General features: G+C 41.9%; 3 protein-coding genes across 19 annotated transcripts in view; 1 reads left to right on the forward strand and 2 right to left on the reverse strand.

The window, feature by feature from the left end:
- Positions 1-2394, reverse strand: part of TRIM37 (tripartite motif containing 37) — a 32684-nt gene extending 30290 nt beyond the window's left edge. For 3 of the 4 annotated variants that reach the window (XM_068909306.1, XM_068909304.1, XM_068909305.1), the window contains exons 1-2: positions 2161-2390; positions 565-666 (exon numbers count right to left, since the gene is read on the reverse strand). In XM_068909306.1, the coding sequence (XP_068765407.1) occupies positions 565-666; positions 2161-2181 (123 nt within the window). In that variant the 5' untranslated portion in view covers positions 2182-2390. Of the gene's footprint in view, positions 1-564; positions 667-2160 lie in introns of all 4 variants that reach the window. The other variant, XM_068909303.1, reaches the window with a different exon arrangement.
- A 290-nt stretch (positions 2395-2684) lies between these two features.
- On the reverse strand, positions 2685-16963 carry SKA2 (spindle and kinetochore associated complex subunit 2). 7 transcript variants are annotated; one of them, XM_068910501.1, is made up of 8 exons: positions 16480-16575; positions 13495-13622; positions 9359-9448; positions 8381-8557; positions 7029-7115; positions 5558-5597; positions 4634-4766; positions 2685-3888 (listed from the first exon to the last, which is right to left on the reverse strand). In XM_068910501.1, the coding sequence occupies exons 3-8, from the start codon at positions 9389-9391 to the stop codon at positions 3762-3764; spliced, it is 597 nt and encodes a 198-aa protein (XP_068766602.1). In that variant the 5' UTR covers positions 9392-9448; positions 13495-13622; positions 16480-16575; the 3' UTR covers positions 2685-3761. The 7 variants fall into 7 exon arrangements, with proteins under 7 accessions (XP_068766602.1, XP_068766598.1, XP_068766597.1 ...); XM_068910497.1 differs by lacking the exon at positions 13495-13622 and adding an exon at positions 15350-15459 and having other exon boundaries at positions 16480-16565; XM_068910496.1 differs by lacking the exon at positions 13495-13622 and adding an exon at positions 15350-15507 and having other exon boundaries at positions 16480-16561.
- Positions 16964-17105: 142 nt separating this feature from the next.
- On the forward strand, positions 17106-23322 carry PRR11 (proline rich 11). Of its 8 annotated transcripts, XM_068910492.1 has the most exons (12): positions 17231-17254; positions 17710-17795; positions 18398-18509; positions 18941-19094; positions 19719-19841; positions 20125-20379; positions 20512-20610; positions 21150-21259; positions 21374-21433; positions 21519-21615; positions 22192-22292; positions 22970-23322. In XM_068910492.1, exons 3-11 carry the CDS (start codon positions 18400-18402, stop codon positions 22258-22260), a joined length of 1077 nt encoding a protein of 358 aa, XP_068766593.1. In that variant the 5' UTR covers positions 17231-17254; positions 17710-17795; positions 18398-18399; the 3' UTR covers positions 22261-22292; positions 22970-23322. The 8 variants fall into 8 exon arrangements, with proteins under 8 accessions (XP_068766588.1, XP_068766592.1, XP_068766590.1 ...); XM_068910491.1 differs by lacking the exon at positions 17710-17795 and having other exon boundaries at positions 17124-17254; XM_068910489.1 differs by having other exon boundaries at positions 17198-17254; positions 22192-23322.
- Positions 23323-23332: the final 10 nt, after the last annotated feature.

The following is a 23332-nucleotide window of genomic DNA, read 5'->3' on the forward strand; positions in this document are numbered from 1 at the left end:
TATATATTGGTAACTATCACCCTAGTAAGTGAATTAAAATACTCTGGATGCTGCTTCAGCCTACTATACCAGACTCCCTCAAGAAGGCTTTAACAAGTGTGTGATCATGTCATACCAGGTTGGTAACTATTTTCAAAATGTATTTAACAGGATTAAAACACCTCCAAGATGACAGGAAATGTTATGACCTTTCAGTGTTCCATACAGACATCTGAAAGATCAGTATTTGCTTTCTGTTCCAACTTCTTCCTCTGTCCATATAGGCATCACTGACTCTGAAGAGGTGTTAAAGAAGAGGCCATCATATGCCTGTTCTTTAAAAGCAATTCTTACAGATAATCACTATAATTAGCACTACTTTATATAATGCACAGCATGCCTAGTCTCTCAGGGTGTCATAAAAGCTTTTGAAAGGGAAAATAAAGAGCACAGAGGAGGAAAAAGGAATCCTCAGAACCCCAGGAAAGGAGACAGGAAAAGAGCAAGAACGCGTTCTTAAGACCAGTAGCTCTGAGTTTTTAAGTGTATACATGTGCAAGAGTAAACTATGTTAAGTAAACTCACCCGAATACAACTGAAACAACATAGCTTGGAGCAATGGGGACACAGACGTGCATCACGCAATTTCTCCATACAAATAAAACATCGGAATACTTCAGCAATGCTCTGCAAAGGTTAGATTAATGCTATTGTTATGCCACAAACGTCAAACATTTATTTTCTAGGCAGAATGCCAGGTTTAATAAATAGAGTCCTATTCCAAACAGCTATGCATACTGCATCTTGGAGTAGGGTACCGGCTCAAACATCATGGCTCTCTTCCTCATTTCCTTTTACATCCCACCAGCACTCAGTGTCCATTTTAAAACGCTATGCTTCTTCCAGGAAGAATTTCCTTGTTGGATTTATCTTTTACCAACTAGGCATTTCTGTAGCCAAGAGCCATTATTCCTATTTGTATTCCCATGGTTGACAGTTGCCAGAAACAACTGTGCTGTATATGCAGATTCTCAGCCTATGAATTTCAATGTACTGGCTACGCTATGACCAATTCAAAAGCACATTAAGTACCTGTATATATCATACAGAATGTTAACTAGAAGGGTTGAATTGGACAGGTTATTTTCTTGACTTCTGTAAGACTTAAAATAATTTAAGGTCTACCATTACCATTAGATCCACAATTTCTCTGCCCCCCCCCCCCCCACTAAATTAATCTTGGGCAATAAAATCTGGTTTAACATACTGTTTCACTATACCCATTCCAACAGAGAAGTAATTTGTTCTTGAATATAACCACTTCATCTCTCTCCATTCCCAAAATTAGGAAAGTATTGCAAAATATCAAACCATATTTGCTTGTCACACTGATGGATTTTTCACCAATAAGGATTTTCCAAATATAGACTGCATGACTTGCCAGAAGGCACATTCTAAGAAACAAGAGTAAGGTTTGGAAAGTCTTGCAGCCTGTATTATATAGGAGTTAGATCCCTTCTGGCCTTACCTAAAGAACTTTGAAAGATTTTTTCAAATGGGCTATTTTTCCCTCCAGAGTTAAAACTATCATCGGCACAAAGCGAGCCGTATCGTCAATTTACAGATATCACAGCATCTCCTGTACCCTGATGTCCTTTTTAATCGCTGTAAAACCAAACAGATGCATTTACAGGAAGCTACGCGTTACATCTTTTAAACTCTTCGTCGGCTCGGCTCTCAGCACAGCAAGGTAGACAAGGCGTTCAGGTTACTCCTCTCGCAGGGCGCTCTGCCCTCACGCGTGCCAGAGCCGGTTCTGCCGGTGTCAGGGTCTCCCTCCACCTCAGGAACAGGCACCTGCCACGCTCCCCGGACACCTTCGCTAACCCGGGCCGTGTAAAACGACCGCGCGCCGCCTGGAAGCGCTACCGCCTCGCAGCCTTCCTCCCCACCGCCGTCGCAGGCGGGAAAGGCCCGCAGAGGAGCCGCTCTCCCCTCACGGGAGGGAGCGGAAGCCATCGCCAACCCCCTCCCCCCCCGCCAGGCCCCCGGCGGGGGAACGGCAGCCCGCTGCCCCGCAGAGGCGCACCTGGGCGGGCAGCGCCCTCCGCCGCCCTTCCCGCCCCCCCCCCCCCCCCCCCCCGGCGCAGCGCCACCGGCAACCGCCGCCCCGCGGCTCACCTCCACGCTCTGCTCGTCCATGGCCGCGGCTCGGCCGGCGGCGGAGCTGCTCCCCGGCCCCTCTCCCCGCCGCAGTGCCCGGGATGGGAGGGAGGGAGGGAGGGAGGGGGTTGTGCCACAGCGCCGCGCACCCTCTAGGTGCCGGCCATGTTCGCCGCGGCGCGCGGACTGCTCCGCCCTGCGGCGCCGGGAGCGGGCCCGCTCGCCCCTGCCCCGCCGCAACGCGCACGCGCCGCGCCCGCAGGAGGCGGGGCCCCGCCTCGCCGCCCGCGGCCGTTGAGGGGCGGCGCTGCCCCTCCCCCCCAACGGCGCCGGCCTCCTGTCAGACACAAACGCTCACAACTGACCGGACTGAGGCCTGCTCTACGTATTAACGAAATCAAAGACGAGCCCCTTCACCTACCAGAGAGGCGCAGCGCTCAGGGCCCTCTTCCCCGCGGGCAGCTGCTGTCATCGCTAAGGCTTAGAGCCCTTTGAACAAAACTCCCTGCAGTTGTTGCAGGAGAAACACGCTCCTCAACGCCTGTTTTTATCCAAGCTCAAACTTTGCGATCCTTTTGTAACAATTATCTGTGTACGCATGACATTTATTGAAAACAGACAGAAGTACATTAAATGTTTATACAGATTTTTCACTCAGAAGACAGTCTATTTGACAGTGAAGACAAAAATGTTACTCGCATAATATATCAAAGTATATAGAAGAGTTCAGTGCTTAAAAACAGGTGGCTCATGTGAATTCGGAGGGCTGCACTGATCACTGCATCCTCTGCAGGGAAAGGATTTTCCTTGAAGTGTTGGCTTTGATTTTGGGATTGTCTCTTTCCGTAGTGCAGTAGTAAACACAAATTATAAGAGTCACACGGGCAAGTCGGTTACTTTCTCAGTGGGCACAAATTGAAGGACGGGAAATTCTATTTCAACACTAGAAAACTTTTCTTTTTTTTTTTTTTTTTTTTAAACTGCGAGAGTGGTGAAACAGTGGAACAGGTTGCCCAGAGAGGGTGTGAAGTCCCCAGCCTTGGAGATGCCCAAAAGCTAACCGGACGTGACCCAAAGCAACCTGCAGAGACCCCGGGCAGAGCAGGGGGTTGGATTAGATGATCTCCAGAGAGCCCTTCCGACCTCGGCTGTTCTGTGATCCTGTAATTTCATTGGACTGTAACAAAGACAGCGCACATCAAGGCAAAACGAAAAGGTCAGGGGCCAGCGGACATTTAAAAACATATATAATTAAATCTATGGCCTCCTTAGCTTTAATCATTTATTCAGGAATGTAAGTACAATTAAATGGTTTGGGTTATTCATTGTAAAAACCCATTCAGGAATGTAAACAGGAATATGGAAAAGTCACACGGTTAACAATACTCTTCAAAAATGCATCTACGATAGACCTATAAATGTCCAAGATAAATTTCCAACCTCAATGTTTAACTCTGCAATTTTAAGTTTTATAAATAGAATTTGTATACAGAAAAATTAACAGCTTTCTAACAGTGTACTGGTAACTCCCAGACATCAGAGAAATACTTCCTTGTTAATAATCCAGGAGCTATAACCAACATGCTTGTGTGTCAAATAAGAATGGACTGAGCTTTCATTTACGCCACTAATTTAACATTTCCATGTTTGTCAAGTTCCACAACAGAGAGTTCCTTCAAGATGCGTACTCTTGAGTCAGTGGCTTTCATATTCATCTTGTTCATCTGTGAAACGCTGAGTGCTGCTCTGCAAGACAAGAGCAAACTATTCAGCAAAGCAGGGTATCAAACATCAGGCCTGCCAGAGAGTGACTAAAAAGCCCATACTGTTTAGAAGACTGATTTTTGCAAGGGCTCTGCAATTCTCACACTTATGCACATTGCCATCCATTTCACTGTGCTGCTTCAAAGAACAGTCCAAGCTCAGTGTCAAAGACAGAATTGTTAGGTTAAAAGCTTCTTCATTCTTTACCATCAGCCTGTGAGAAATCTGCAGCAGAAATCACAGACAGAGGTCAGGGCTCAGAGTCAAGGGCTAGAGTCAGGGTCTGGGGTCAGGACTGAGGTGAGGAATTTGGGTTAGGGTTTTGCTTTTCCAGGTTATGAAAGCTAGAAAGGTTTTCCAGTATGACTGTGTCAGCAAAACTTTTCTGAGTAGACCCAGTTTTGGACATCTGTTCAGTGACTCCAAGGTTAAAAAAAAAAAAAAATCTGTTTCTGAAGAACTGGACATGCAGTTTTGAAAATTATCAAACGATATAAACCATTTTTATATAAATAAATTTGGGGAGTTTCCTAGGAGGGCATATCACTTTGGGCTATATACCCAACCAGTAAAGGCATAAGTGAGGGAAATCAAATTTTGAAGTTATAGTAGAGCAGCAAATAGTTAACCACTTTCAGAGTTGACAACTGTTTTTATTCAGTTTAAAAAGGCTGGAATTTCTTTACAGATTATAAGAGTCTTATTAATGGATTCCTTCAAGTCTTACCTGTTCTTATTGATAACAAAGTGGTTAAATAACTCCCTGTAAAAATTGTTCAAGTCTGCCAGCTTAACAGTACTTCTGATACTCCTTGGTACAGTCATAAGCGTTTCTTCAGTCAATGGTTTGAATTGTGATTCTAGAAAATTGAAAATAGAAGGCATTTATTTCTTCAGAAATTAGGCCACAGATAGATAGTACTTTCATACCTTTGTAAGAAAACTCCTAAATGATTCTGAAAAAGATTTTACTGCAGGAGGAAGGAGAGAGGGAAGACACTCCCTCCAAACTACCATTGTTTCTGCCGACCTAGTGAAAAATAATTTAATTTGAAATTTGATATGGATTAATAAATTTGGTCTGTCAGAGACTAGTTAAAAACAATCACTAAGAAAACTCCTTTTTATAAATAAGGATGAACAGATTAAGCAAGAGTTATTTCTATGGCACAACTAGTACACCATTTTCTTTCTTCCAGACTAGAGGCACAACAGGATCCACTTAAATCCCCTCATCAGCAAGAGCAGCTCCCAGAGACATGGGAGCTACATGTGGAATATAACTAAGCGCTCAGTTTCTTATAGTAAAGTATAAATTCTTCACTTCATGTAAAAGCAGTAGTTACTAGAGCTTAAGAGAATGAAAACAGTGAATTTACTGTGCTGTTACTGAAGGTTTTTTTACAGTCTCTGTCTTTTTCAGAGAGTAAAACAGCTTAATTCATTAATCCCTGAATTCTAGATAGTAACTCTAATAGTTCTGGGATACTTAAACATATGAAGTTCAACACTGAAGATGGAAGCCTTAGGAAAGATTGATATTATTTGCAAAACTTATTTACAGGGCCTGGGGTGGGAGGAGGCGGGGGATCAGTCTTCATGCTCAAAAAGAAAAGGGAGCAGTAGAAAGATTTTTTTCCCCAGCACTCACCTTCAGTTGAGTCAGGGACTGTAGATTCCGAACTAAATGGCTAAAAATAAATGAGAGATAATTTCAGGATTTGTTGAAATTTTATTTAGAAATTAGTTTTTACAACGAGCATTTCTGTATTAGTAACTACATTTTACCACTGGATACCAAGGATCTCACAGCTACTGAAGTTAACAGCAAAATCTTATGCGTTAAATAAATTCCAATTTCAAATAAGAATAGGTTTAAAATGCAAACAAAAAGATTCATATGCAAGTCAGATAAGCCTCTTCAGCTTTCTCCTCTGCATTCCAGTATGGATCTAGCTGAAAGCACTGCACATGCAGCAAAGGAAAAAGACGGCTTCCCTGTTCTCCAGCAACCCTCAGAGTTGACAGTTTTGACAAGCTAAAGGTAGCTATATCTAACTCTTCTCTGCCAGAAATTCAGCATTAACAACAATAACAAAAAAAACAAAACAAAAAACCAAAACAGGGCCTTTGTGGTATCTTTCCCTTCTTTCTGTCTTTCAGAGACTTTTAGAATATCTTCAAAACACACGTAATAACAACATAGGGACTCATACCAATTAAACAACCTTTAATGTGAGCAGGATATAGCTACATTTTGCACGAGGTCTGTTTTTATGCCAGCTGTATCTTAAGGGCTTCAGAATTAAATAATGGAAAGACAAAAATTGAGAGGATTTAATCAAGGTAGGAGAAGATATTTGCAAAGGAAGAGTGAATGAAGCAGAAAGCCAGTATCATACTGGAAGTCTTTCATGCAAACCAACCGTGGCAATAAAGGGACAGAAAGAGAGACATCCTTTGATAGAAAAGGAGTAGGCAGTGAGAAGAAGTAGAAAAAGATAAGGTCAGTAAGATAATTACAGTCTGCTAACTTTCTTTAATATTTTGTTTTTAATGTAAGACCCATACCAAGTCTTTGCAGATGATTATCACTATTAGAATGTTGTGCTTTCAGGAGCTTTGAGAAAATATCCGACTTTTTAACAAGTATCATTTATATCTACATTCTATTGTGTTATATATTATGTGCAATATGCTTCAATTACTCTTACTCATACTCCAACCTGTATTTAATATTTTACAGGAAATTAAATTTCTCTCCATTTTGATATATATGAGCTTGAAGCAATTACACTCTTCACTCCCACCCAAAGGCTTCTTATATAATGTGTTAACAGACTAACAAGAAGAGCGAATAAACACAAACATTTCCCAATAAAAAATAAGAAAAAAAAGTCTTCTGTCAAAACAAGTTCTTCCACCATGGACAATTTAATTGGAACAAAGCAGCAACCTAATCAACATACAATCAAAACAAAAAGGGTTTGCCAAAAATTGTAGCGCCATTCCTTAGAATACCTCTGAAAGGAATGGAATTTAAGTCATAACAGCCCTCCCAACTTCAGTTGAACTACTCAGGATTAATAGTTTCTGAAATACAGACACTGTCGCCTAATTACCTCTTCCGCTAGCGATTCCATTTCTTTAACAGTTTGGCAGGTTAATTGTTGTGCTGCAGCCTGTTCTTCTTCTGACAGAGGCAAGCGCTAGAGAGAAAGATACAAGAAAATTCTGTTACTTTCAGTTCCTAGGATGATCGTATTTACAGAAGAACTCAATGTTTGTCTAATCCTTTTCTCATGGAAGCTAACAGTAGACTTCTACCTTCCTTCAAATGAAAGCAAATTTACAAGCCAAGTATTTTTAAAAATCCAACCACAATATCCATTTAACATCAATACTCTAAATTATTCAGTAAAAAGGAGCATTCCACTTAAGAATTACACGTCTCCCAAACAGTTTAATCAACTGTATTTATCCTAAAACAAAGAAATGCAAGAAAGTCTTTGCTATATGTTTAGACTTTCTGTATCTCGGAGACACAAGACTTCCACTTTTAACAAAATCCTACATACAAAATTATTCTTGGTGGCATATCCTTGGAACACAGGGAGATAATTCTTTTTTTATTTTCTGTGACATTTAACTTCTATCTTTGAAACCATGATACAGTATGTTTTAGCGATAAAGAGTTACCAATATCTTGTCCAGAGCTGTTGACAGATTAAACATAATGTCAGAGGCACTGTTATTATAACATTAAAAGGAGAGCTGGAACCCAAGAAATACTCGCACCAGTCCTGTTTTTGCCACTAGACCACCATTCAGCTTTTTGGATCTAAATCACCGTATTTGTAAAGGGACAAAAATAATGTTTTCACGTTCTCTTCAAAGCTGTAAGGCAACAATGTCTGAAGATCAGTTAGGAGAATGCGATTTTTTTTTTAAAGATAGATAGGCATCATCATATTGAGAAAAACTTATTTCTTTGCACTAAAAATAGTACTGCCACATATAATGTTACAGTGTATTGCTTTTAACTTGCTTTAGAGAGTCAAAATATGTTTGTCATTTAAAAGCTTTTTTGCCTTTTTAAAATTGGCTTTGCGTTGTAATTTCCTTAAGGTAGCTACTGAAAAAAATCAGTATAAGACTGGGACACAGCTGTGCACAGAAACATCAGTTTCTATGCAACTATTCAAACATATGTCACACTATTAACTTACGGTATTACTTTAACTCAAAACCAGAATACCACTAGCCTCACTGTTGAGTGATGAATCAGGCTTGTGATTTACCAAAATAGGCCCGATCTGGCAAACATTTCTTCTGGTAATCAGTCCTCTTATTTTCTAAGAGTCTCCATGAATAACGCATTTTCCAATCCAAGTACTCACATTTATGTACAGGTTACACAAATACATGTTAATTTACAGGAGTAAGATCCAAATTATTAAAATGAAAATGGTACCTCAAGATCAGTATGTTGCTGTAGTGCCTGAACCGTCTTCATTGTGTTTTCTAGAGCGGCACGAATGCAGTTCATGGATTCTCTCTGCTCTATGGAAACTTTTTCCAGCTGCACACACAACATTTTATAACGGGACTTGACCACGGAGAGTTCTTCTAAGAGAGTAACTGGGTTTTCCTATACAGAAATTAAAAGTACATTTAAACTATTAGAGAAGAGAAAATTAATCTGGCCACATTCTCCATTAAAAGTATAGGCAGTTAGAGCCACTAATATATAACATGACACGATCCTTTACAACTAAAGTGATTAGACAACCATCAGTTTCATCTATACATTTAATTTCTCATAGGCAAAAATGATATAAAATGTTAATAAAATAGCACAACTCGGTGCTTCCACAGCGAATACAGGAGGATGAATTTACTATATTGGTGTTTTTAACAGCTTTTCTAATCTAGAATAAATTAGGGACTCCTAATTAAAAAGGTTATTTTTCCACTGTATGTCACAATATATATGGAGATGAGGACAAACTTATTAAATCCTTTACAGGCTGACATTTTATGATTTTTCCTCTTTCTCTCACCTCTCCCCCAAACCTGAATTTAGTCACTGTTTACTGGCAAGTTTATGTTTGGTGTCAGAGTAATGGTACATTTTAGCTAAGATCAGAAACTGCCTCTAACAATTCGCTATTAATACCACTACTCGTTTCTCAAAGCAAAATGTGAGAATTTCATTATTCCAAGAATTTAGGGGGTTTTGTTGTCTTCTGCACTGAATTCGTATTAAGCCAGTCATCTGGCTGTAAGACTCAAGAAATACTTTGTAACAATAATAAAAAATTAACAACTAGGTAAAAGAAAACTGACATATATTTTAGGATTAAAGAAAATTACTTATTTATTACTATTCATTTTTTAATATTTCATGCAAAATACAATAGAAGCTATTAATTTAATCTGAAAATACTACCTCTGCTGCTGGATTATCGGGAAGGCTTTTCATTATTTCAAACTCCAGTTTGTGTTGAATATAATCCAGATCAGATTCTGCCTTCTGGAACTAAAATATTTAAGATCAGCTGCAGTGTATTAAAAAACGAAAACTGTAGACAAAACCCATTCATTTGTCTTTCCTGTATTTCAGGAAAGCAGAAGCCAGATGCCTCCATTTTATAAGGCTGATGTACTATAAACATAAGTTTCTATTCCTCCAGTCTATTCCACTAGCTAATATTTGCCAGTCACGCTGATACACTTCTAGACTGAAAAATATAAAGCGTTAAACTTTTAGACCTCTGACTGCATAATTTTTAGAAGTTAAAGACTGTCAATCAAATAGCTAGAAAGTATCTACATAATAAAAAGAAAAGCCCTAGCATATTAGTTTGCAGAATTTCTGTGCTATCTTACAACTGAGCCGCTTGACTCAGACATTACCACACTCAGCTGTCCCCAGTACCAGTCCAGATGTGGACATGAGCATTTTTCTCTCAGGTGTAAGAATTAAATGAAACCCTAAGAACACAGATGCATTTACACACTCACTTCTACTAATTGAACCTTCATTCCATTTGTCAAACCCAAATTACCCAGCTCTTCTCTTTGCATCCCTTTGATCTTGCCCTTAGTACCTTTTTCACACAGCTCCACAAAATGAGTGGAAACATTTCCACTTCTTCCTAGATTAAATGCCCTTTCAAAGCCAAACCTCTCAAGATGAAGTTTAAGTAGTACTCCAAAGAGGGAAGTTATATCAAGAGACAAGAACAATGCATCTTCTTTAAAATTGATCATCACAGGATGCAGAAGACACTTGGTTTTCTTCCCTGAGATATTAAGATATTTTCCATCATTTTATAGAGCTGCCTCTTGGCTAGCTGCTTTTCTTTTCAAACATTAAAAATTCCATTAGCAAAACTGCAGTACTCAGTTCTTTCCACAGTAAAGACTATGAATAAGTGTTCAGGATCCAAGTATATCAATAGAGATTTTGTTATGAATTATATTACGAATGTATTCTTTCAGATGATTATAATACTCGTAACACATTTGATCATTCCCCAGTAAATCAGACTAACAAAGAGATAATCAAATTGATGACATCACATTTCTTTCCTTGGGATAAATAAGCCACCAGAGAATTAGATAACTGCCTTGTAAAACAGTGTGCTGACAGCATTATTAATTAATTTTAGCCTGCAATTTTAATGTCTATTAAGGACTTCTAATTTAAAAAAAAAAAAGCAGCTTTTCCAGTTCATGAAACAAAGATGAATTTCTTAATATAACCATTTGGGGAATTCACAGTTGCAAAAGAGATTATGATGAAAGCAAGTTAAATGCTTGGAAGTTAGTTAACTCAGTGTGGCTTCCACTATTTAAACTGAGATTAACTGTGAAGCAATCATTACAAATTTTTAAAGGACCAAAATAAGGCTGTATTTGTTAATTGTATCCCAAAGTACTAATTGGCAGTGCCATAACGGTACCTAATGCAACAAACTTCAGTAGGCTTTTTGGATATTGTATTTTGGTAATCAGGCCTGGATACCAAGAGAATGTTCATGTTTTCACCACCAGTCTTGGGATTCGCCTTCAGGAACTGCCATTAGTACCTTTGAGGATTAGGAACTTCAGATATGCATACAGCCTTAAGGGACGGTGTTCAATCCAAGATATTTTACATGCAAGATCCACTTCCTAGTGCACTGAAAATGCATGATGTTTCATCTATATGCCTTCAGCAAAACCTTTGGAATAGCGAATACAATAAGAAAATTCTCGCAAAGCCTTTGAGCATCTATAACTCGGAGGAAAAGCTCTCACATATTACTCCCATAACTTACTACCTGACTGACAAAACTCCTTCCCACATCCAACCCTACAAACCAGCCATCATAAAAATGCAATAATAATATACTTTTTATTACATTCTGTGTTGTTTAAAAAGCTCATGAAGGATTTTTCCTAACTGTTCAACCATATCCATTCTCCTCCACTGGCAAACATTTTTAATTCTTCGTTTCTAGGGACAGACTACCAAAACAGGCCACTTTCTGCTTCTCTCCATCTCCCCTATCAAATTATTAATTATTAGGAATGCAGACAAAGACTATGGGTGGCTTTAAAAAGTATCCACGAAGCCCTGTTCTTAAAAATATTTCAATGTGGATAAATAGAAATGTATAGAATGACAGTAAGCCATTAATACCTTGCTGCTACTATCATTCAGGACATTAAAAATTAAACGTGAATCTGAATGCTCACGCATTACATGACTATAATGTTAAGACTTGTGCTTAATGAAAACATTAATACAGTTCAGTATCACTGCTTTCTCCTGAAAGCATGCTACTCCATGAAAGAAACAAAATTTATTAACAACAATTTCAAAGTTTATAAGCACTGAGATATATTCCTCCATTATGATCAATTTTTTCTGTATTTTATAAGTAGAAGTATTTATTTCTTGCTATATTTCAGGAAGCATACACCTGTAAAAATCTCATCTTAATGTTATGGGTTAGGATCATTTGCATGATGAATATTATACAACAATCACATAAAAAACGCACATTTATGAAATGTAGATTTTGTAATTTACTCACAGGCTTTGACGAAAGTGTTAGAAACGGTAAGGCAAGATTCAAGCCATTGCTGAGTACTCTGCTTTCAGATGCTTTGACAATACTATTGCACTGCTAGCTGTAAAGTACAGTAGTGCAATAAAGTCAGAGCATTCGTTAGCAGCAGGAATTCTGAACAAGTAATCAATACTCTCAAAAAATGTATTGGGTAAAACCAGTTGAGTCAGACAGTGGTTTCTGTAGGTCATGGAGATTTGGATAAGGTTGATGTTTATCAAATCCCGATACTGACAGGCAAGAACTCCTGTACTTCAAGACATTATTGTTACTTAGAATCACTGCCATTCCACTGACCAAGAGAAAAAAAAAGGGGGGGGAGGGGAGGACACGACAGATCATTCAGAAACTCAGTTTTCAACAATTTGGTGTTCTTTCAACTGGAAAATACATTTGGAAATGTAATTATCTTTTGAATTCATCTTATAGCAAGTAAAGTTTCTAAACTGCTATCAGACAGATGTTCTCAAACTGCATTACAGGGAACGTTTTCTGGACACTACAGTTTATTCTTCTACTCTGAAGGTGTTGAGTCACTTTAAAATGCATTTACACATGCTAAGATTTCTCAGCACTGCAGATTTAAAATACTGTTGGGGTTACCACTTGGATGTTAGAGGACAATGAATGTGGGAGTGCATTTCATAAATCTCAGTAAAAGTGTTTTTATTTAAAAACCCAGTAACTTTTTATAAAAAGTTTGAGAAATCTTGGGGTTTGTAGGTGTTAAGATTCTTAACAACAAACTGCAAAGAAACGGGGAGTGAATATGAATGATTACTGATGCGCCCAAAGCAACAACCTGAGTCAGCTCCATACCTAGGACATCTACAATGTTTTGTAGACAAACAGGAATTTCATTTTTGTAAGAAGATTGTGTTATTGCTAAGGACAGACACCTAGACTTGATGGTATTTGTCATTGAAAGATCAATTAACATTTCTCCTTGAGAAATAACTAGGAGATAACGAATATAAGAAATAAGTCTTTGGCAATCCTATTTTATAATTGTTTTTCAAATCATCTTCTGGTCTCAGACATATAATAATGACTTTTGACTTGTGATACCATAAAACAATAATAATAATAATAATAATTACGAGCAACGTAGATAGCATTGCTGGCCAATGCCCTTTTAACATTGCACTGCTTTTTGTGCATGATCACTAGTAGTACAACATAAAAAGGGCACTGGACAGACACCACTCAAAGAAAAGCAGGCCCACTATACTAAAAAAAGTGAAAGAAATCAACTAAATTGCTCTGAACAAAACACTTTCAGCTTATCTGCTAGTTAATCCACTTTTAATATTCTACTAAATGGATATCCACAAAATTTAAGTTTCTTCTTAAGTTCAGACTGCTGAAGTGCTGCATACTGGAAGGCACGAGGTCAATATGTGAAGTTCTAAGACCTAAGCATTAATAAAATGGTTGTTGTACAGAAAGATACATTTCTCACCGGCAACTACTATGTACTGTGTTTTCATTAGAGGCCTGACTCAATGTCTGTTGAAGCCGTTGGAAAGATCTCCAGTTCCAGCTGACTTCAGCGAACACTCGGGCAGCACTGACTTAGGTGTCTAAGTCCTAAAATACAGCACCCAGGATTCTTATTTAAGTTGTTAAAACGCCAGCTTTATCAACTTTTGCATAATGAATTGTAGATTGTAGATATAATGATTCATTCAGCTCTTCTTGTTCTGAGCAATGGTCTCAAATAACCAGAGATTTACCTGGTATTTTCATTTGCATTGTTCTTTTTAAGCTCCTACAAATTAGTTTATCCTTGGTTCTATAGGATTAAAATGAAGCTTTTCATGAAATGCATGTCGAAACCTCTGGGGAAATAAGGAGTGTTATTTTATCACACTTCTGTGGAGAGAGCTGACTTCACAGGAAATCCAGGAAGAAACAATAAGCAGAAGGAAAAGCAAGAGACACAAAGCTGCAAAACGAGATATATTTGGCAAAGTACATTTCTGATTAACTTTAAAAATGGCAAGGAGAAATATCACAGTGTTTTGAAAATCTGGCAAGGGTTGTATACAATAAATTAATATGTGAATTGGTTCAAGAGATATTTAAAATGTAACATTTCTTAATAGAGGTGAAGATGTAAGATACAGCTGCCTTATGACACCCAGAACTTTCAATGGAAGAAGGCAGCCAGGCGTGCCATCTTCTGCTGGAACAAATTAATACAAGAATCAAACAGAAAAATTTAATACTAATCCTTACCAAGACAGGGTGAAAGAACAAGCTACAGTCTCAAAAACTTTGGAAGTTGTTATGAACCATCTGTGCTGACAATTGACCCAAATGAGCTCTCCACATTTTAATGCAAGATCATTTTAGTCTGTGTAAAGTAGATCATGAGACAGTGAGTGACCAGTAACTGTCCTCTTCCACTAGCACAGATGCCCCTGTTAACTTTAATGGGGCTAAAATACCTCTTTCTTTATGTCCCAAAACAAAAACCATGAATCAGCAAATGTTAAAAGTATGACTTTCCCTAAAACACAGAAATAAACCACAACATTGTAACAAAGTTCAACATCTAGCTTGGGTACTTCTAAGCAGGTTTACACAGGAGGAAAAAAAAAAATGAACGTGTTACAAGAAAGCAAGCAAGCAAGCTGCGGAACAAACTAGGCTTTAAAAAAAAAAGAATACCAACAGAAGATAAGGAGAAATCTCAAACTTACACTATGGGCAGGGCTGCCAGTTTTGAATGTGAAATCAGAGCTAAACTTCAAAGCTTTGACAAGAATGTCATTTTTCACTGAAGTCAAATACCGTATGTTATTACCGTTCTAAGTATTATTTGAGTACGATAACCACAGTTTTGCAGCTAAAGGAGAGCAAAAACCCACCTCCCTAAAAAGTATGGCTTGTTACTTCAAAAAGGAAAAAAGTACAGTTACTGAAGTCCAGTAAAACTGAGAATTAGGTAACATACGGTTTGAATTCTCTGATCTTTCAACTCATCCAGGTATTTTGGCATTTATACAATTGCTAAGTTTTCTTTCCTAACAGAAATAGTCATATAACATAACTTAAAACATTTACTGAGAAGTGTGTTACTATTGCAATAATAAAGTAATGCAAGTAACACACTTCTCAGTAAATGTTTCGAATTTTGGTCTTCACTTGGTAATGGGGAACTGGCTGTTTAAAAAGACATGTTTTCCAGAGTCTATCAATGCGTGGAAGAACAGCACAGCTTTTTGGTTGCCTTTTTTTCCCCCCTTTTTTTTTAAGTATGAGTGAGGCACGAAGAAAGGCAACTATTATGTAAGATAGCTGAGTCTTGCCTTCAGGCGCTGGCTCAAACGGTGCTGAAAACAACTTAAAAGCTGTGAAGAAATATCTGAAATGGCATGGCTGAAGCAAAAGCCATCGTCTCCTCGAGACCGGTTATATCCTAGACCCAGCGACGAAAGAGGGACTGAAAAGGCCGGTGAAGACTCTCCTGAAAAACCGCGGGAGCGAACCCGGCCTGAGGTAGCTCGGCCTCCCCTCACGCCTGAGGCGCGCGGGCCGCGCACGACCCTCTCCTCAGGGCGAGCGGCCGGGCCCAGCCATAACGCCCACCCCGGCCGGGCGACGGGGGAGGCTCGCAGCCGCTCGGCCCCAGCCCCTCTCCCCGCTCAGCTCTACCTGCCCCGTCGGTGCGGGCAGGGGGGAAGCAGGGTGGGAGCCGGGCGCGGCGCGGCCCCCACCGCAACCCTCCGCCGAGGCACTCCATCCCCGGCGCCCCCTTGCTCCTCCCCTCCCCTCCCCCCCCGCCTCGGGGCGCGAATGGACCAGCCCGGCCGACCTATTCGCCCCAGCCACCCCCGCAGGGAAAATGGGCCAGCCCAGGTGAGAGCACCACCCTCGCTGCGAGAAAATGGACTAGTCCGAAAGCGCTTTACTCCGGCCCCCCCACCCCGCCCCCGCCACTGGGCGACGGTGGAAAATGGACCAGCCCAGCCCAGCTGCGTCCTACAACGGCCCCCTCTCCCCCCACAAACGCGGGAAATAAACTAGTCCGGGAGTGCTCGGATCTCACCTTCCCCCCCCCCCAAGGTGAGAGGGAAAATGGACGGGCCCAACCCCCGAGGCAAGGGGTTGAATGGAGCGGCACGGCGAAGCTCCGCCCCCCCGCCCCCCCCCCTCCCGCAGGGGGAGAACGGAATGGACCGGCCCGGCCGAACCCGCCTGACCCAAACGGCTGGCGGCGGGCGCCGAGGGCCGCGCCCTCGCCCTGCCTCCTCTCAGGGCCCGGATGGGACTCGGGATCTCCCGCCCTCCCCCCTCACGCCCCCAGCCGCGCCCGCGCCCCCCTTTTGCCCCTTCGGGCGCCAGCCCCGTGCCCTCCGAGGCGCGCCCCACGCCGCCCCGCCGCCCCCCGGTCCTGCCGCCGCTCGGCCCGGCCCCCGCCCGCGCCCCCGGGACTCACCATGGTCTCGAGCCTGGTAACCGCCGTCTCCATGTTGAATAGTTGACATTCCTCAGGCGGCGGCGGAGAGATACCCACCCCCCTCTCCGCAGGATGGGAGAGTCGGGGGTCCCCATTGGGCAGCTGTCACTCACCGCTCCTCTCCGATTGGCCCTCCGCTGACAGAGGCCCCTGGCCATTGGGTAGGAAAGCATGTAAACCCTCTTTAAGGTAGAGGGGAGTCCATTGGTTGGTAGAAAAACTGCGCCCAGTGATTGGCTGGATGAGGGAGCGCCGCGAAGCGAGATTGGACTAGAGTAGCATCCGGCGGTTATTGGCTGAAGTAGAGAACGCCGCGCTGTAATTGGCTGGAAGGGGAGCGGTGGAGTCGCAACTGGTCCGTTTCCGAGGAGGTGGGCGAGGGGCAGCTCCGTTTCGTTTATCGTCTCCCGTTCCCTGTCACTGGTCGTTTCTCTCCCACCATTCAATCTGATTGGCCTTTTCTAGCCTAGCGGTATCTCAGCGCTGATTGGCTGGCCTGAAAAGCCTTTACCCAATGGCGGGGCAGCTCGCCTTTGTGTGCCTCAGGGGGCAGGACGAGGCGGAGAGGCGCTACGCCCGCGATTGGTCCCGCTCCCCGTCCGTCTGCTCTCCCGTGGAGCTCGGGCCCGCGTCCTCCCAGGGGCCAATCAACGCCCAGCTAGCTTCGGCCCCGGGAGGGGCGGCAGAGAGCGGGGCTGCGATTGGCTGGGAGCGGCGCGAGGAGCGATTTGAATCGGCGGGTGCCAGGCGGGAGGTGAGCGGGGGCGCTGAGGGGGAGTCGCGGCCCGGGGCGGGGGGGAAGGCGGCGGATCCCCGTCCTCGCCCCTCTCGCAGCCGAGGGGTCGCGGGCGGTAGCCCGGTGCCTGCGGCAGCGCGGCGGGCCAGGGGCTGCGGCAGAGCCGGTTGTAGCGGTACGCACATATACGGGCCCACAGAGGTGTGGGGTTCGGCCACATCCCCCGCCGGGAGGCCCTGGCCGGGTTGCGCGGTGCCCCCAGAGCGCCTCAGCGCCTAACGGAAACCCCGCAGCCGTTGAGAAGGCGGCCTGCGCCTGTCAGGGTGCCGCAGAGGCAGCCCGGGGCTGCCCAGCGGGGTTCTTCCCAAAAGACGGCGTGAGAGCGGGTCGCGTAACCCTTAGCTGCGATTAAAGGCAAAAATGCTGCTACTAATCAGTAGTGTCTCTAGCCTCAACTTTCAATGTGCGTGAAGCCCCTCAGGAGGAGTCTGGTGGGACGGACTGAGATGGCTCAGGAAGCAGCCCGCGGGTAGCAGGGCAGAGAGCTGCCCTCCCTCAGGTGGGATAGCTTTTAAGTTTGGTTTCCACAGATGAGGGATGTGGGGGTCTGGCACCATCTCTGCGATTAGGCTTCTCACGGGAGTCCCAGCAGAAAGAAGGGTATTGCCTGGGCGCGGAGGGCACCTTTAACAACCGAAGTGTTTAGGTAACCTTCGAGCAAATGTCTACATTTTTGGAAGCCCTGGATCCTTTTTTTTTGTGTTTTCTTCATTTGTGTCCTCTGTCTATGTTCTCCAGAGACATAATTTTTCCCAGAATGCAATGTTTGTCAGCGTAAAGAAAAACTGCCATCGAAAGCCCTTGAGTGAGACCTAACCAGAAAGCACTGATACACATGAACAGATAAAATGATATTTTTTTTGTATTTTTCACTCATCTCTCTTGTGTACAAACATATCCTAGTGGATCAGAGGTACTTAAGAGGAAGTAATAATCTTTTGTCTATTTCATATGATGCTTCTAGTAAGACAATTGTGACTGACTTTTAACTGGATTTTTGAGATGCCGTCCATGTTCTTTCCTCTCTATTCTGTGACAGTTCTGTCCCTTGAAAATGGGAATATTTCTATAAATTAGCTTTAAATTCGTCTTTTTTAACAGCAATGGCAAAGCGTAAGCAACGTCAACGAAAACTGAGAGCCAGAGCAAAATTCCTAATGGAAAAAAAAGGAGATGCAACTAACTTCCAGGGCTCAGGTTGTCCCTCTCCAAGGTAAGGGGCTTACCTTGCACTTTTTCTTTAATTTAATTTCTGGGTCCATTGTTTTCTCCATATATAATACGGAACCGAGGTAAAACAACTGTGTTGGAGCCTATCTAGGTCCTGACCTGGCTGCTGTGAAATCATTTCATCTTGTACGTTTTCTAGTATCCTATCTAATGTTAACTTTAGTGTGCAGGAAGTACATTTTGGAAACAAATGTACTGCAAATCTGAGATTTTTTTTGTTTCCTTCTTTATCAGTGCTGCAACGCTTCTCACAGTGTATGCTGGTCTTTCCTGGTCTCATATGCCTGTGTTTACTCTTTTGTCAACTGTTGTTGCTGGTACTTGTAATTTCCATATGATTGACCACGGTTAATTTTTTAAAAGACTGAAAATATAAATATAATTAGGATTTCATTCTGAAATGTTCTTTCCTAGGTCAGCAGGTGATCTTCCTCTGAACACATCTCCTGTCCAAAGCCGTCTGTCCTCAATCTGGTCATTAGCATTGCCCAGTGTAAAAACTGTAGTAAAACCCTTTACAGTAACAGCATCGCTTTTGTACTGTTGGTGCCAGAACACTGTTACACAGGTACACTTTCTGCTTCTCTGTTTTTGCCAGTATGTGAGATTGTTCTTAGCAGTCAGATGCAGGATTTACAGTCAGATTCCTGAATTAGGCTAAAAACTTAATTCTATCTACTGAAACATCTAAAGTATATTTTGTGGTTACTGCTGTAGGATCAAGTATGAGAAGACTGTCCAAGGCCGCTGTGGGTGTTAAAAGCATACATGAAGCTGGAACTTTCATTGCAGTATCAGGAGGATTCGCAATGACAGAGGGCAGTCTGTCTTTAATAGCAGAGATGATTGTGTTCATATATGAACTTTTCAGGTCAAATGTGGATTAAACTCTAGAATTCCTAGATAAAGTTAAATGCCTTTTTGAGAAAGTCGCTCTTTGGGTTCCTGCCCAGCCTTAAGGCCGTTGTGGTAAAGGAGGTTGCAATTAATATTCAAAGATTGGTTGTCAAAGCAAAAATTATAGAACGAGTCTAAATTATTTGGTGAAAATGTCTGTCTTTGCTTTGTGCCTTTCTGTCGACTACAATGAAAAGACTTTGCAATAGAGCTTTCAGTAGGAATCATACCTGTAGCCTTGTCCCTGGAAATATAACTTTGTGAAAGCACTCATTTGGTTTCTTTTTATGCTTAGAGTTTTAAAGTGGTTAAAGACACCATATTTCCATCGCAAATCTACTTAAAGGAGCTAAATACGTTTAGAGAGCAGCTGGGAAAGTTGGAAACTGAACTTTCCAGATTACAAGGAATACTCCAGGTCAGTCTCAAACCCAGTGGGGCAGGGTCATGTTTACTTGTGTAAGCATGTAAGGAACTGTGATCTGTGAGGAGAAACTGAAATCTTGAGACCTTCTCATTGTGTAGTGTTTCACCTCTTCCACACGTTAAGCATTACTAAGCTGCAGTTACTTCGTGGTTGCAGGGAACCGGTTTGCTGATGAGTCTCTGGACCAAATGAAGTCAGAAGCTGTGTTCTTAAAATTCTGCGTGCTTTTGTCAGGGCATTTAATATTCTTTTATTTATTCATACTTTTTTCCAGGTGAATGGAATCGCAACTTTGTCTTCAGAAAATTCTCTTTGTCAAAGGTGTAATAAGCCAGTTCTGGGTGCTCCTGTGCAAACGCAGGCGGAGCTGCCGTCATCAGTATCTGGGCCTTCTGCAGTACAACTGCAACCTGTATCTGCACCCCCTCCACCTCTTCCGCCTCCACCGCCACCACCACCTCTGCCCCCACCGCAGCTGCCTCCAGCACCTCTCCTTCTCAAACGGGGCAGCAGCTCTAAAGCACTTCTGGTAGGCAGTAACCTCTATTTATTCACTTGCGGCTGGGTTCTTTGGACCTGGGTCCATCATGAATGTTTGTCTTTAAAACCGGCAAGTGACAGACCGTTCACAATTTCCCTTCCAAATCCCCTCTGTTTTCAGGAGACATCACTAAAAAAAGATGGGCCAATGCATATCACTCTCAAAGATCTTCTGAATGTAAAACTGAAGAAAATAGACAGCAACCTGAGAATGGACAAGGTAAATTAGAGAGCATATAGATAGCTGGATGATGGCGTATCGGGGCAAACTCTGCACAAGAACCAGTGCATTTCCTGCAGTGCTTGTCTCAGCCCCTCATAGAATCACAGAATTTCATCAAGAGAGAATTCTTTCTCTTGAAAACCCAGCAAGACATTTTAAGTAAGCCTTCTAATTCTGCATGTGGGCATTTGAAGTGAACAGATTAAGTAACCAGCTCCAGTCTCATGGAGGGATCTGGGCTGATGTGCAGGACAATTCTCCTAAATTAAGATTAAGGGCGTAGAGCTTCCATGTAGCTTTATGTTTGTGTGAGTATTGTCAATGTATTTTGGGCTTTATTTCACCTGTCTGAAATCTGGTTTGCAGAAGTCTTTTTTTTTAATAGACTCTATTTTTGTCCAAGGCACATTAAAGATTCAAAAAAGCAAGGAAGCCCTAAACCACAGAAGTCTTTCAGAATATAAATATTAAATGGATTTCAGTTCAGCGAGACCTTTTAAAGTTCATTTGTAGTAACATTTCTCTTCTGACTTCAGGCAGGATCACCAGTGAAGACACGCAGGGCATTAATTACAGTCTCAGATTTACAGAGCATTAGTCTGAGACCTAAATCCAAGCCATCAGCTCACATTACAAACTGCTTAATGTAAGAAGTCTTCTTCCTTTCTTTGGTATTTGATTTTTATGTTCAGAATAATGATGAGCACTATTTACAGAATGGAGAAATGTTTTATTTTAATAATCTGTTTTCTTCTGTTAGTACCCCTGCTAAAAATCAGTTAGATCTTCGAAAACATCTTAAGAAAGTCAATATGCAAAGGTAAGCTCCTTTCTATTCTCATTTTGTTTTTCAAAAAAATTAGAGAACTAATAATAACTCCCCTTGCTGCTTCCAATCTTTTCAGAAGTCCTGGGGGCACTCCACTAAACGCTAAAGAAAACATTGAGTGCGGCACTGGGTTGACACCAATAATGACACAGGCACTACGACGCAAATTTCAGGCGAGTCATTGTGTTTCTCTTTTTAGAACAATAAACTGGCTTTAAAATTGCAGTATACCGTAGAATTGCATACAGATTTTTTTCCTACAGTGCAGTCCCATTGATATGTGTGGTCCCTTGAGGACATAAGGTACCTTAATGGAAAGTGAAAATCCTCAGGAACTAGTGTTACTGAGTTTATAATTACTACTAAGTATGGAAGTTACTGCCTCTTATTTGACATCCAAAAGGGCTAAGTTCTTCACAAATAAGGATGCCTATTTTACTGTTTCCCATTTTACTGGTAAGAAAACTACAAAATGGAGATGCTGTTGCCCTGCCTTTCAGCAGGTTGTTTGACAATGCTTAGAAAAATTTCTGAGTTGCTTTTTTTGTGCCTCATGCCGTCTCTCACGTCCTAGTTCCAGTTTCTAGGAGAAAAAAAATCTGAGGGCTAATAGTGTCTTCTATTTTAACAATTTGCTAGGTTTGTTTTCTCTTATGAAGTATCCGTTAAGAATTACACTATAGTTTATCCGAGTAGTAACTGGTACCAAGTTCATGCTCTAAGGTCTGACCCTGTTCTTGTTTTAACAGATGGCTCATCCGAAGAGTCCCTCTCCAGCCCGGTTAAACGCTGCAAACAGCTTCGATGAACAGAAGTAGATTTATGGAACAGTGTATTTTGTTCAGTTATGGTGAGGAAGCCACTTGAACCCCACTTTCCTATCACTCAGGCATAATGTATTTGTAAGTAAATCTAACGCAGAAGAGAAAGGGGAGTGCTGAAAAACCTTTAGAAGAATTCTGCTTTTTAAAGGCAGCATCTTTATAATGTGTCTCAATCTGGTTATATCTTATCTGTTAATGGACACAATTGAATGAAATATTCTGAGTCCTTTTAATATTTGGCTGGTGCTGAAACTTTCAAAAAATAAGTAGGGACTGTTATGTTCCTGGCTTGGTGCTGCTTGTAATGTAAGTGCATTTGTTCACTTAAATTTAATATTATTTTTATATTTTTGTAACAAAAAAGATCTTGACCGTAGTTATACAGATGCGAAGAAAAGAAGCAATTTGGTGCTCTAATATTATTAAAGTGCGGGGCTGCAAGTTTCCACAAACAATACAATTCTTACGTGCCTAAGAAAGTATGACATAATTAATGTATGTGTCATTTCTGGCTGGTGTTGGCTCACGTATCATGTAAAAAGAGAGACTGCATCGCTTAAAGGCAGGTAACTGAAAGCCTTCTAGAGTTTCGAGGCAAGTTCACAAACAGCTGCAGCGGAGGCTTCTCCCAGTTACAGCCATTGCTTCCGTGGCAGAGTTGGCGTAGAGACCACGTGTCTGTACCTGTGGCCCTTCCCTCCAGCCCAGGATAAGGACCTGCTTTCCCGGAGAGTCCTGCATTGGTTCTGCTGGCAGAAAACAACCCAGCCGTGGTGGTGTCCCTCAGAGCGCTGCGCCCCGATCCACCCCGCGCCTTTGGGGAGAATCGCTGCGCAACGGAATTGCCTGTCTGGGGAGAACTGGGCTGCTCTGGGAGATGTTCCGAGATTTCCAGTATTGATGATCTACAGTACTCAGAGCTCCTCTCTAGTGTTGAAAAGATAGCGTCAACTCGTTTCGCTCTAACGACCGCTTCGCTCCTGTTACCACTACTCAGTTGTATTTTATGATGGCTATTACTGGCTTATTGCAAAATATCGCTGATACACGTCCTATGACCGCTGCT

This window comes from Struthio camelus, chromosome 16 (genome assembly GCF_040807025.1).
Source record: "Struthio camelus isolate bStrCam1 chromosome 16, bStrCam1.hap1, whole genome shotgun sequence".
In the NCBI taxonomy this organism is placed as follows: Eukaryota; Metazoa; Chordata; class Aves; order Struthioniformes; family Struthionidae; genus Struthio; species Struthio camelus.